General features: G+C 42.2%; 1 protein-coding gene across 1 annotated transcript in view; it reads right to left on the bottom strand.

The window, feature by feature from the left end:
- Positions 1-4,726: 4,726 nt before the first annotated feature.
- adkb (adenosine kinase b) overlaps positions 4,727-12,744 on the bottom strand; it is a gene marked incomplete at both ends in the record, with an annotated part of 64,518 nt that continues 56,500 nt past the window's right edge. Inside the window, 2 exons of the mRNA XM_080542490.1 lie at positions 4,727-4,851; positions 5,588-5,674. Of these exons, the coding sequence (XP_080398616.1) occupies positions 4,727-4,851; positions 5,588-5,674 (212 nt within the window). The remainder of the gene's footprint in view (positions 4,852-5,587; positions 5,675-12,744) is intronic.

Genomic DNA, 12,744 nt, shown 5'->3' with positions numbered 1-12,744 from the left:
TGGTAGTTACCTCAAGTTTTTCCCCCCGGATACTCTCCTCTTCATTACCACGATGATTGAAACGATGATGTATAAATACACAACGGTATATCCATTGGGGTATTTTTTTTCCTCCTGGTATTTAATCTCTAAACGAACGCTAGGCTTGCTCTGAGACAGAGAGGACCTGATAACAACTAATTGAAAGGTTAATCTACATAGCAGGCTGTGACAAAGTGGTACCCTCCCCCTTCCCTTCCACTGTAGACATCCCTACTTCAGTCTGGCGGAGGACCGTCGCCCCTGTGTGCGCTCCTGCAATGATCATAGAAAAACATTTTATGTCAATTTCACTTTACCCATTAAAATGAGCACAGGGGAAGGCGCGTATTTATTAGTCAATTTTTTTGCCACGGATCTTGACTTGATGTCTATATTCAGCCACACAGTGTTCCGCGAGCGCCTGACACATGCACACGTTGAAATTGGCATTAATCTCAAAGGATAATAACTTCCTAGATATTGATATGGGGCCATTTATAAACACCATATGTTTCTGAGCAGCGTGGGATAATGCTACCAGCTGCATGTGTGGGTCCTCTTGGAAACATAATGACCGAATGAATGAACACATCATCACAAATCCTTGATTTTTAAATTGATTTGAAAAATCGTTAGTTATTAATAATAATAATAATAACAATAAACAATAATTTTTGAAATATGCACTGAATCTATGTCTGGAGATGCTAACTTTATCATAGGCAGCCTACAAGACTGCAATTATCAGGTATTTAATGGGCCATGTCAAATCAACAGTGTGTTACATATTAATCGCCGGAAGCAACGACCACAAGATGCCTGAGCTACCTATTCTCTTGATGCATTACGTCACACCTAGCATTATGCATTTATGTAACAGCATTCTCATTTTACAAGCAGTAATACATGTGTAATCTGAGGAGGACACGTGGTTACATCCCATTCTGTGTCACAGGCACATAGAAGTAACAAGACTCAACACTGTGGAGAGAAATAATTATTGTGTGGTGTAAATGTGTCAGTAATAAACACTAGGAAAGGAAACTATAATTAGTTTATATTAGCCTCTAGTTAGTCATGCAGTCAATGTTGTTGACAACATTACATAGAATAATAAGAATAATTAAATTCAACCTGAGTGGCTAGGAAAAACAACATGATATCCGACTACACTGACACAACATAACACAGATTGTTAATGAATCAGAATCAGAATGGGTTTTATTACGTCACAATGCAAGACAAACAGCAGATACATGTGAGAATGTTTGTTGTGGTCTGACACGAAACAATGGTCATTTCAAAGGGCATTATAACCCAGATTGACAGAGGAGAAGGGAAATGCTGTTCTGATTAGATGTGGCTGGGGTATTCATGTCAAGAGAGGCGCTGACCAAACACGCCTGTGTCTAGATATAATGAATGTCACCCTGGGCCCCAGCAGGTTCCCCCACTGCTGCCTGGGTCCAGGGATAATTTGAATTGGAGCATGTGCCATCACCGTCTGCCCATCCCCCCACCACCACTCAATCCCTGCCAACTGCCACACTGGTGCTCAGAGAAGCACTGCTGCCCATCTGCGGGGCAAAACACTGGCTGGATCCCCAGTCACTCCCTCTGCCCGCTTTCAAAGCAGAGAGGCTGGTTTGTGACCCCATGTGAGGGCATATACCACATAGACACGTTCTGTGTGTGTGTGTATGTATGTGTGTGTGTGTGTGGGTGTGTGTCTGTGCATGTGTGTGAGTGTATGCGAGTGTGTGTGTGTGTGTGTGTGTGTGTGTGTGCGTGTGTATGTGTGTGTGTGTGTGCGCGTGTGTGTGTATGTATGTGTGTGTGTATGTGTGTGTGTGTGAGCGGGTGTCTGTGCGTGTGTGTGTGAGTGTATGCGAGTGTGTGTGTGCGTGTGTGTGTGTGCGTGTGTGTGAGTGTATGCGAGTGTGTGTGTGTGCACGCCTGTGTGTGTGTGTGCACGCCTGTGTGTGTGTGTGCAGTGCTGTGCACGCCTGTGTGTGTGTGTGCACGCGTGTGTGTGTGTGTGTGTGTGAGTGCGTTATTTCTTTGACAATATAACTGCATGAGCTCCAAATTTGCCAGCGCCATATGGTCATTCAGAAGCTCTCTATCTAACCTATGATATCTATCTATGTCTATAATATATGCCATCAAGCTAAGGGAAATGAACAAGTTGGCACGGCCCACTCAAAGTGGGTAAAAAAGAAAGGGAGACCTTGCCAGGCACATTACAAAATTGCTGAACTACTGTCGAATTTCTAACTCTTTTAAACATTTCTGGAACAAGAATTAAGGTGAACATAGACGGAAAGCTGTGTTTAATAGTTTCCTTATCATGGTAAGCATTCTCATTACTTAACCATGGCTCCATCTTTGTGTTTGTGTTTTGCCATCTGTCATCTTGAGAAGCAAATGAACCAGCTGCCACAGAGTGTGATCTTGCCCAATCAGAAATGCGGTCTTTTCAAAGCGCATCTGTGTGAAACCTTAAAAAAAAAAAATACGGATGAAAAAAGAAGTGTCTCAAAGTTGTTAATAAAATGTTGGCTGGAACATGTTTTCACCTAGATGCCCCCGATTAGCATAAACACAAAAACGCAGCCTCATTAATGGAATCAGAGCCCTCGCTTAAGAGGTGTGAAAATGGAACCCTCTTCAATTTTAATGAAGCTCAAAAATCAAGATAAAAAAAAAGATGATATGCAAACAGGTTGTGTTATGTGAAGTACTGCTATCAAAGTAATGATAATGAAATATAGTTCACTACACCTTTGTTGCAGTCAGGCAGGGTAGGAGTGGGGGGTACTCAGAACCTGTTTTTCAAGGCCACCAACCAACACTTTGGTCACCCCATGTAGGGCGGTGGGGGGTGGGGGGCAGGGCCTCTCCCTCTGATCCTCGTCTCCAACGCCCAGTAACGGCACAGCTGGGTAAGAAGGATCAGCCTAATTTTCGGGTCCCTCTAATGGTTGCCATGAAGAGCAACCACTAATCCCATCACCATAGAAAAACCACCTCCTGCAGCTGAAGGAATTGAGATCCAGGAACTCCGAGCATCCAGTTAAAACCCCACTGACTGACTGACTAGCTTGCTGGCTGATTTACTGACTGACTGGCTGACTGACTGACTGGCTGATAAACTGACGGACTGACTGGCTGGTTGACGGCTGATGGACTGACTGATTGACTGACTGACTGGCTGGCTGGCTGGCTGGCTGACTAACTGACTTGACTGACTGGCTGGGTGGCTGGCTGACTGATTAACTGGCTCACTGACTGACTGGCTGGCTGGCTGACTGACTGGCTGGCTGACTGACTGACTGGCTGGCTGGCTGAGAGGACTGAGCAGCACCGTCCGGGACTCCAGCCCAGATCCTCCTTCTGATAATGATGACATTGCACTGACACTGCAAATCTTGCACTATACACTTTACTTTATATATAGTTATATATGCCATTTAGCTGACGCTTTTATCCAAAGCGACTTCGATTGCAGTGAGTGCATACGTGTTTCAGTATATATGGTCCCAGTGGGAATCGAACCCCCAAACTAAGCATTGTCAGCGCCATGCTCTGTTGTTTACTGTTACTATTTTTAATGGCTTGTATTTGTGTTTCAATTTTATACTTATTACACTGTATTGTTCATGTTAATTGATGTTGTTGCTGCTTTAAGCCTTAAGCATTTTGTTCCATTGTATACTTGTATATCATGTAATGACAAATAAACTTGAACTTGAACCTGATGGTGTTGAACTCTCTCTAGAGTCTAACAGAACATGACACAGAACATTAGCACCTTGTTGCTAGCACCCACTACCTTTCATAAACACATATTATTAGGAAGAAATACGTGGAGAAAAGAAATACAGACTCTATGAGGTACTGTAACAGTCAAACATCTTTATATGCATTTGTTAACTTTCTAGTCAAAATGATATGACATTGTGTGGCCATTGAGGACGTTGCTTGAAGTTAAGAAACATTTACAAAGTCTTGGACCACCCAAGCCCATGTTGAAAGTTTGTGTTATCAGGAACAATCGAATGTATCGTGATTTGTGACAAACATGGAGAGACATTTATTAATTCAGCCGAATCCTAACTTGTGATCCATGCCAGAACCTGGATTCCCTGTAAACCATGCTTTGACGTGAGAGGGGGATTCCCTGTAAACCATGCATTGACGTGAGTGGGGGATTCGCAGGAAACTTTGAAGTGCACAGATCTCAAATTTGGATTTGGCAAAAAAAAACAAAAAAACAGATCAGAAAACATAATCAAACTCTACAATTGAAGAGTTATCAATTATTACAAGAGTTATCAATTATTAGACACCTCTTGAAAGTAATTCTCTAATGAATGCCTGTTAAAACAGTGGAGTGAGTTAAATGACGTGCAGTGATCCTGGCACAGACAGTTAATGGAGTGTCGTTTAAAAAGTCAGCTACTGTACTTAAGCAATTGATTCACTGGTCGACATTCTCACAACAATACAATGACTTCCCAAAAGCAAATGTTTTAACAACAACAACAATAACAACAACAACAACAACCTGTTATCCATGAAATTATTGTAGTTGTACAAACGTTACGCAACTTTGAGGCACACACACCATCTTAAATGCAGGTATTTTCGGGAAAAAAAACATGGAAATGCACAGTGCTTTAGATAAATATTGTCGGGTTCATCAATGGAAGTCGGGCTTGTCGGGGAAAGTGCATCCTGCCCTCCTGATGATCACGTTGGCTGCGTAGTGGCCGGCCCGGATGCACTCCTCCAACGGCCTCTCCTGCACCAGCTCAGACAGGAACCCTGGGAAGATCAAAGGTCCATTTAGACGGGGTCCCAATGTCATAGATATTAGTAATGGGGGGGTAATGTTCAATCATTCTGGACTGTTGTTACTGTATATAATGTTTCAGATGTCTATTTATTGTATTTATTTTATTTTATTCTATTATTCAATTGTCGTTTATTGTTTATTTTGTTGTTGTTGTTGTTTGTGGTGGGAGCTGCGGTAATGTGTTAATTTCCCTTCAGGGATCAATAAAGTGTCTATCTATCTAATCTATCTATCTAATCATATATAATATATGTTATGCTACACTGGTCTCTACCATGTCTCTTAATTTCCATACTACTCATTGCCTTATATTACAGTTTATCTTTATTGTATTGTTGTATTTTTATTATATTGTTAAGCACTGTGAATTGCAATTTTGCACTATATAAATAAAGTCTGATTGATTTGATTTATAGATATGAGTAATGTAATCAGATAAATGTGTGATACTGGTATATTGGTAATAAGGGGCAACCCCTATCACGGATTACATTTATTACCATTAGGTATAAAACAAACCTGAACATGACCATTTCACAGAGACTAAAACAGCAGGGTGAAAATGTCACTTCCATCGAAATATCTGGAGGTATTGTGTCACATTGGGGGCCACATCAAACAGGGTTAATTAGATTCGACATGGAAAGTCATGCTGTGGTGGAGGGTAAGTGGCCCAATCAGGGCCGGAGGATGACAGCACTGTACCTCCCACGAAGGCGTCTCCCGCTCCGTTAGTGTCCACGATGTCCCCCTGGTCGATGTCCAGGACGGGGAACATGGTCACCTTCTCACCTGGAGGCCCATGCAGCAGAGAGGGAGGGGGGGGGACACAGAGGAATAAGAGCTGGTCAAGGAAGCGTTAGTAGGCAACATGTTTTTAACACGAACTGAATGGGAGAGACCTACAGTGCATCCAACAACACACTGAGCTGGTTTCATGGACGCAGATTAAGACTAATCCCAGACTAAAAAAGCATCCTCAATGGAGATCTTCCATCGCAGGTGGGATTTAATCCTGGACTAGGCTTAAACCTTGTCTGTGAAACCGGCCCAATGTGTCTCAGATCACAATGATTTCTACTGTACAGGTGAAAGATAGAGTAGATAGATAGATAGATAGATAGACAGACAGGCAGACAGACAGACAGACAGACCCGACAGACAGACAGATAGATAGATAGATAGACAGGCAGACAGACCAGACAGACAGACAGACAGACAGACAGACAGACAGATAGATAGATAGACAGGCAGACAGACAGACCCGACAGACAGACAGACAGATAGATAGATAGATAGATAGACAGGCAGACAGACAGACAGACCCGACAGACAGACAGACAGATAGATAGATAGGTACTTTAATGATCCCAGAGGGCAAATTAAGGCAATCCAGGCATGTGTCTACAGTATGTGCTGCCCGGCCTGTATGGGATGCATACTGTAGAGATTAGAGGTGTATTACTCTACACAAGTTCAGTCGAATATCATCTCAAGATGGATAAGGGTTCTTAAACCATGAAAGAATAGTTGCTTGGTTTCATTTAAATAACACGCACACACAATCTTTTCGAAAATTGAATCCATTAAAGGGGAGCTACACATTATCTTCTGAGGAATATATTGCTTCAATTATCAGTAGCACATGTACTTCAAAAGAAACTTCAAGTGAAAAGAAGTTACAGGGGAGGGAGGAAAAAGGAAGAAAAAAAAAGAAAGAAAGAGAAATCGACCAGATGACACAGTCTGGTCTTGAGGTGTAGAATGACATTAAATCAGCAACTTATGTCAGTACAATCTGAACCACACACACAGGGTCTTCAAACACGGACCCCGGTGCTGACGTGAACCTTCAAAAAGGTGTGGGAGACAAAAGACTGACATGAAGATGAAAGGAACACGAAGAGTCTGACAGACTTCTTATTGGGGGGGGGGCCTGGGAGTTTAGGGAGACAAGAAAGAAAACTAACAACAAAATGAGTCTTGTAAAGAGCCGCCGCCCCCCCCCCCCCCCCTACCCCCCCGCTAATGGGAACAACAGGCTTTCACTGATTAATTGTCTCATTGCAAGAGGAGACACCCAGCCTCATCAATTTGAGTGAACTTCCCTACGTCCTCAAGAGTCCAGTGTAATAAGCAGAGAAGACTTGAGGCCTGTTTGTCTAAAGCACTTCAACTGAATGGAGCGTATTGTCTCCCAGGACAGCTGATGCCATTCCCATGAATGAAGCCGATCCACCGTGTGAACGCAGCAGCAACACAGAAAAAAAAAACCTTGTCAACAACGATCGTTCACACAGAGACTGGTGTACTGTATCTGTCTGTTAGGTTGTAAAACGGTGTGATGAATGTAGCCGTATGTGTGGCACAATGACCAGGCATATTGATGAGCCCAACAATTGCACATATGGCTGATTTTGAGACAGCGTTTCCCTCCCTTTCAGGGAAGCAGCTGATTGTCACTTTGATAATATATTACAATAGACCGAGATCCTTTTAGGATCAGCTAATTAGGGGCATAACGACTTTGCTTAATTGATGTTGCAAATGAAGCTAGTGAACCCTCCTCCCTCTTGAAATGATTAACCACACATCCTACATGTAAATTGCGCTTATAATAAATCATAGTTTGTCAATTATTTAACAGTTGAAAGATTGAAATTATTAATTGGTAAACTGTTTATTTTAAGAGGGGTTTAATTAGACAAACCAACACAAGACTCCACTAAAAAGGCCAGGTGTTCCACGCAGTAGCTTGCCGAAAGACAGAAACCTCATAATAATACCAACTGGCGTACTTATTGAGCCAGATTCCAAACAAGCTTGCTGCTGTTCAACAGCCCCCAGGATATGAAACGGAATAGCCAAGGTAAATATGTTTACACCGGTGAAAACAAAAGGTTATTTTCTCACTAAAGGTTTCCACTGTGGGCGGTGGAGGAGGAGCCGCACATCTGAGACACAGCGAGACATAAGCAGATAGCGACTGATGAGGTTAATTAAACTGCATGAACTTTGTAATCGCAATCATATCAACTGTACTAACAAGGATATGCCCCCTAAGGATCCAACCATCCATCTGGGCATTGATAAGAGGAGACCACAATCATGGGTCACACTTTACATTTAGCTGCCCCCTATACCCTCACATTGTGATCCTCTGTGGCTCAGTCGGTAGAGAACGGCGCTAACAAAGGTTGTTGGTTCGATTCCCTGCTGGGACCATATATACTGAAAAATGTCTGCTCTGACTGCAATATAAGTCGCTTTTGGATAAAAGCGTCATCTGAATGATATATATTCTTATTATTACTTGTGCAATAATTCTGTATGTACCATGTAACAGAACGTTAATAGTGTTGTTACAAGAGGAAGAGAGAGGTTATTAGACAGATATGTGGGCAACTTGATGTAAAGTGTGGTTCACCCAACCATTTAGAGGTACTGGCCTATAGATGCAGCGGTTTGTCCATGAATCACATCATAAACTCTCAATCTTGACTGAACAAAGATATGAACATGTTCTTCGCCTAGGCCGATCTTTATGACGTTGTTTTTCTTAGGTTACATGTCATTTCCCATTCGTTTCACAGTAAGCCATTTACAGGAAAGTACCTCTGCCGATGACTACAGCTCTACTATAGAACCATCAAACCACAACAGGACACTCCCTTCCTCCTCTTCCTCCTCCGACTGACAGGGCCAACACGGAGACATGTCCCCGGACAGGAGGGAGTAGGAAAGTTCACATAACTTCTTTAGGAGGTAAGAATTATATTATGAAACTTTGACTGACAAGTGTGCTCCGGTTACAGCCCACCGAACCCTTGGCACTGGGAAACACAAAGAGCTCATTGGCGAAAAGGTCTGTCATGGAAACGGTAATAAACCCTCTGCTGCCAAAACCCTCTGTGTCTCTGTTGTTATTGGCTTGTAGCACGTCTGAAAACATCACTCCACTGTAAGCATTTCACATTTCACTGTAATGAGGGCAGGGTCAATCTCTCCTTTTTTTTTCGCCAGTCATTAAAGCTCCACCGTGGTTGATTTAAAAAGGCTCTTATGGCGCTAGAATAACAGAGTAATAATGGTAGAAGTTTTTGTATTGAATCAACAAGGTAGCCGGGTGCAGAGGTGGCCTTTAGAGGTGTGTGGGCGTTTCAAACAGTTAACCTGCAGCACTGAAAAGAAACAGGGATTCGTTTAAGAATGAAACGCATCCTCGGTAAGCAATTCGCAATTGTGCGCTTTAGTTAATTTGATCTTCATAAAACTCCCCTCATTAACAATCCTCGAATGCTAATGATCAGCTGAAAGAATCTTTTCAACGAGCAACTCTCTTTGAAATTTGTACCAATTAAGTGCTTTGTTAATGACTATTTTGCAGAACAATGCGCATTCACACCATTGGCATTGGCTGATGAAAACACTCGGCTATGAGAAAAGCATTTCAAATGAGTCTGTCGTGGATATGACTAGATAATGAGCACATTGAGCTTTGTTTTGCTTTAAAAAACCATTACATGCTTCACCTAATTCTTTCTTATTACATCCCGTGGTGAGGCTGAATAAATGACTGCCACCAGCAGGTTAGCACAATGATGTATGCCAGCACTGACATATAGAACTATTTCAATATGCAAGGCGGATTCAACAATTATTACACGTATCATAGTAAATTGGGGGGCATGTCATACATCTGAAATGACAAATGAGTACTCTGCTGTAAGGTGCGCACTGAACCGTCGGCAGTTTAAATACAACGTCTCTCTGACTGACTGACGGAGAGACACGTGCCCAATCATGATACTGTTTTTTTGGAACGGTTACGTTGCATGTCAGCCAAACTGTCTCGGGGGGAGGGAGAGAGAGAGAGAGAGAGAGAGAGGGGAAACAACATTACCACTTTCTTGGCAAACATGTCAGGTTAGCAGCACAAGTCGACATTCAATCTGTTTTCCTTATCGTACCCGGCATCTTTATACACAATTGAGTTAAAGAAAAAAGAAAAAAAGAAAAAACATATGACTGTAATTATTGTAACCACAGGCAGAAAAGATAAACAACTAACATCCCTCGTGAAAGATGAAGGAAAACACTCTGATAAGGGTTGCCAAGTAAAATAGTAGAGGTCATTCTTCTCCGGGAGTAAGCCGCTAATTGATTCCTTCTCTTTCTGCAGGGATATGAAATACAAACTGGTTCCTTTTCCGACGGGCTATCGATTTGATCCTGTGAGTCTTATTGTATGTAACGCTATACGACCCATGGCACCATGGTGATAATCATGGAGTCATCAGATAACTGTAAACTACTGTACTATACTGTTCTGTGTGTGTGTAGGGTGCTGTTAAACGTACTTAAGATGAAGGGTATTTTACCACTCACTATTTGACCCGTTAATCACATAGGCCTAATGTGTGCCTGTTTGATCAGGGCTGTATTTCAATGTCAAATTAAGTATTCCGATTTCAGGAATGTGGTGACGATAGTGGATTTGAACATGTACAGTAGTACATATAACCACAAATGTCATACATACTGTACACACTACATAAATACATACATACTGTACACACACACATCCATTAATTCATTCAATCCATACATTCCATCCACACATTACATGCATCCATACATTACATCCATCCATCCATACATTACATCCATATATACACACATACATACATTACATCCATCCATCCATCCATATATACACACATACATACATTACATCCATCCATACATAACATCCATATATACACACATACATACATCCATATATACACACATACATATATTACATCCATCCATACATCCATATATACACACATACATACATTACATCCATCCATCCATATATACACACATACATACATTACATCCATCCATACATACAGTATATACACACATACATACATTACATCCATCCATCCATATATACACACATACATATATTACATCCATCCATACATACATGTATGCTTCTGTCCAGTTCTGCTTTGACTTGGGAATGGGACTCAACTTGATTGATTAACACATAAGACTGAGTCCTTTATTAACACATAAGTAGGTAAGTAGCCTTGAGAAGCGACGGTTCTCGAGCCTAATGGCCCTTAGGCCGCAGGGGCCTATCTCCTGTTTCCGTAGCGTGAGGCGGCTTGATGTACAAGTACACCCCCTGGACATGACGCTGGTATGTCGCGGGGTCTTACCCCCAATCCAACCCCTTAATGCTGAGTGCCAAGCAGGGAGGCATCAGGTACCATTTTTATAGTCTCTGGTATTACTCTGCCGGGGATCGAACTCACAACCTCCCAATCTCAGGGTGGGACTCTAACCGCAAGGCCACTGAGCTGGTTAACACGTCCTTTATTAACATATAAGACGTAGTCCTTTATTAACACATAAGACTTAGTCCTTTATTAACATATAAGACTTAATAAAGGACTAACACATAAGACTTAGTTCTTTATTAACTCATAAGACCTTTATTAACATATAAGGACTTAGTCCTTTATTAACACATAAGACTTAGTCCTTTATTAACTCATAAGACTTTTATTAACATATAAGGACTTAGTCCTTTATTAACTCATAAGACTTAGTCCTTTATTAACTCATAAGACTTAGTCCTTTATTAACATATAAGACTTTTATTAACATATAAGGACTTAGTCCTTTATTAACTCATACGACTTAGTCCTTTATTAACTCATAAGACTTAGTCCTTTATTAACTCATAAGACTTAGTCCTTTATTAACTCATAAGACTTAGTCCTTCATTAACTCATAAGACGTATTTCTCCCAGAGAGTTAGCGAGCTGCTGCTGCTGCAGCAGCCTGGTGGGCCGGTCCCCCTGAGAGCCCTAGACCGGCTGGAGAGCAGCCTGGCAGACCCGGGCTTTATCTGGTCCTTATCAGCGATTAGAGCAGCAGCCTCCTGCTGAACGATGCTTTATTAGATCTCCTCAGCGCCGAGGTCCAGGGCACAATGATCTTAATTAGTGCTTTAATGGGTGTATAAGCAAAAGCGCTGTGTAGTTCAGCCGTGTCAGGGGCTGCTAAATAAAGGACTACGTTCCCCCCACCTCCCTCCCTCCCTCCCTCCCTCCCTCCCTCCCTCTCAGTGAGCGCTGATAGGCATGTTTAAAGCTGGGAGGTGATGAAAGCCTGGTTGAATACCCAAATGAAGAAAAGAAAAAAAGAGAAAGAGAGAGAGAGAGAGAGAGAAAGAAAGATAACAATAACAAATTGACATCTCTTTTTGGCGAATTATACCACAGGGGGAAGCATCCTAGCCATCCTTAATCACTATAAAATGGTTTAACGTGACGTGCAGAGGCTGGCAAATGATCAAATCCTGACAGGAGGACAAATTGCAAACAAAATGGGAGATCAAGTTTATTAGCGAGCGCTGCCTCTGGGAAATGAAAATCTTTAATTCCCTTTTTACATTGACATTTATTTGGCTGCCGCCGTGTGAATAACAGTGTTCACACACGCGCACGCACAGACACGCAAGACACACACACACACACGCACAGGCCCACACACATACAAACAGACACGTATAAGTACACACGCACACACACACGCACGCGCACACTGCAATTTCATCACCATCACCGCTTGCTACTGTAACAGCTCCATCCAAGAGCCCGCACATTCCAGAACATTTATCATGTTTGCCTTTGTAGATGACATCAGAACCACATTGTCTTTCATCCCCGGCGCCACATTCATCATGTATTTTATATAAAGTTCACACAGGCACGCAGCTCTCTGTCTCCATAGAGGAGCAGTGACAGACGCAGGCAGGAATTATCAATCACCACCAAACACCTGCGAGACAATGGATG

Source organism: Nansenia antarctica (genome assembly GCF_963989245.1).
Source record: "Nansenia antarctica genome assembly, chromosome: 11".
NCBI classification, from domain to species: Eukaryota; Metazoa; Chordata; class Actinopteri; order Argentiniformes; family Microstomatidae; genus Nansenia; species Nansenia antarctica.
The sequence above is the reverse complement of the archived record's forward strand: the minus strand, read 5'-3'. Positions and strand labels throughout refer to the sequence as shown.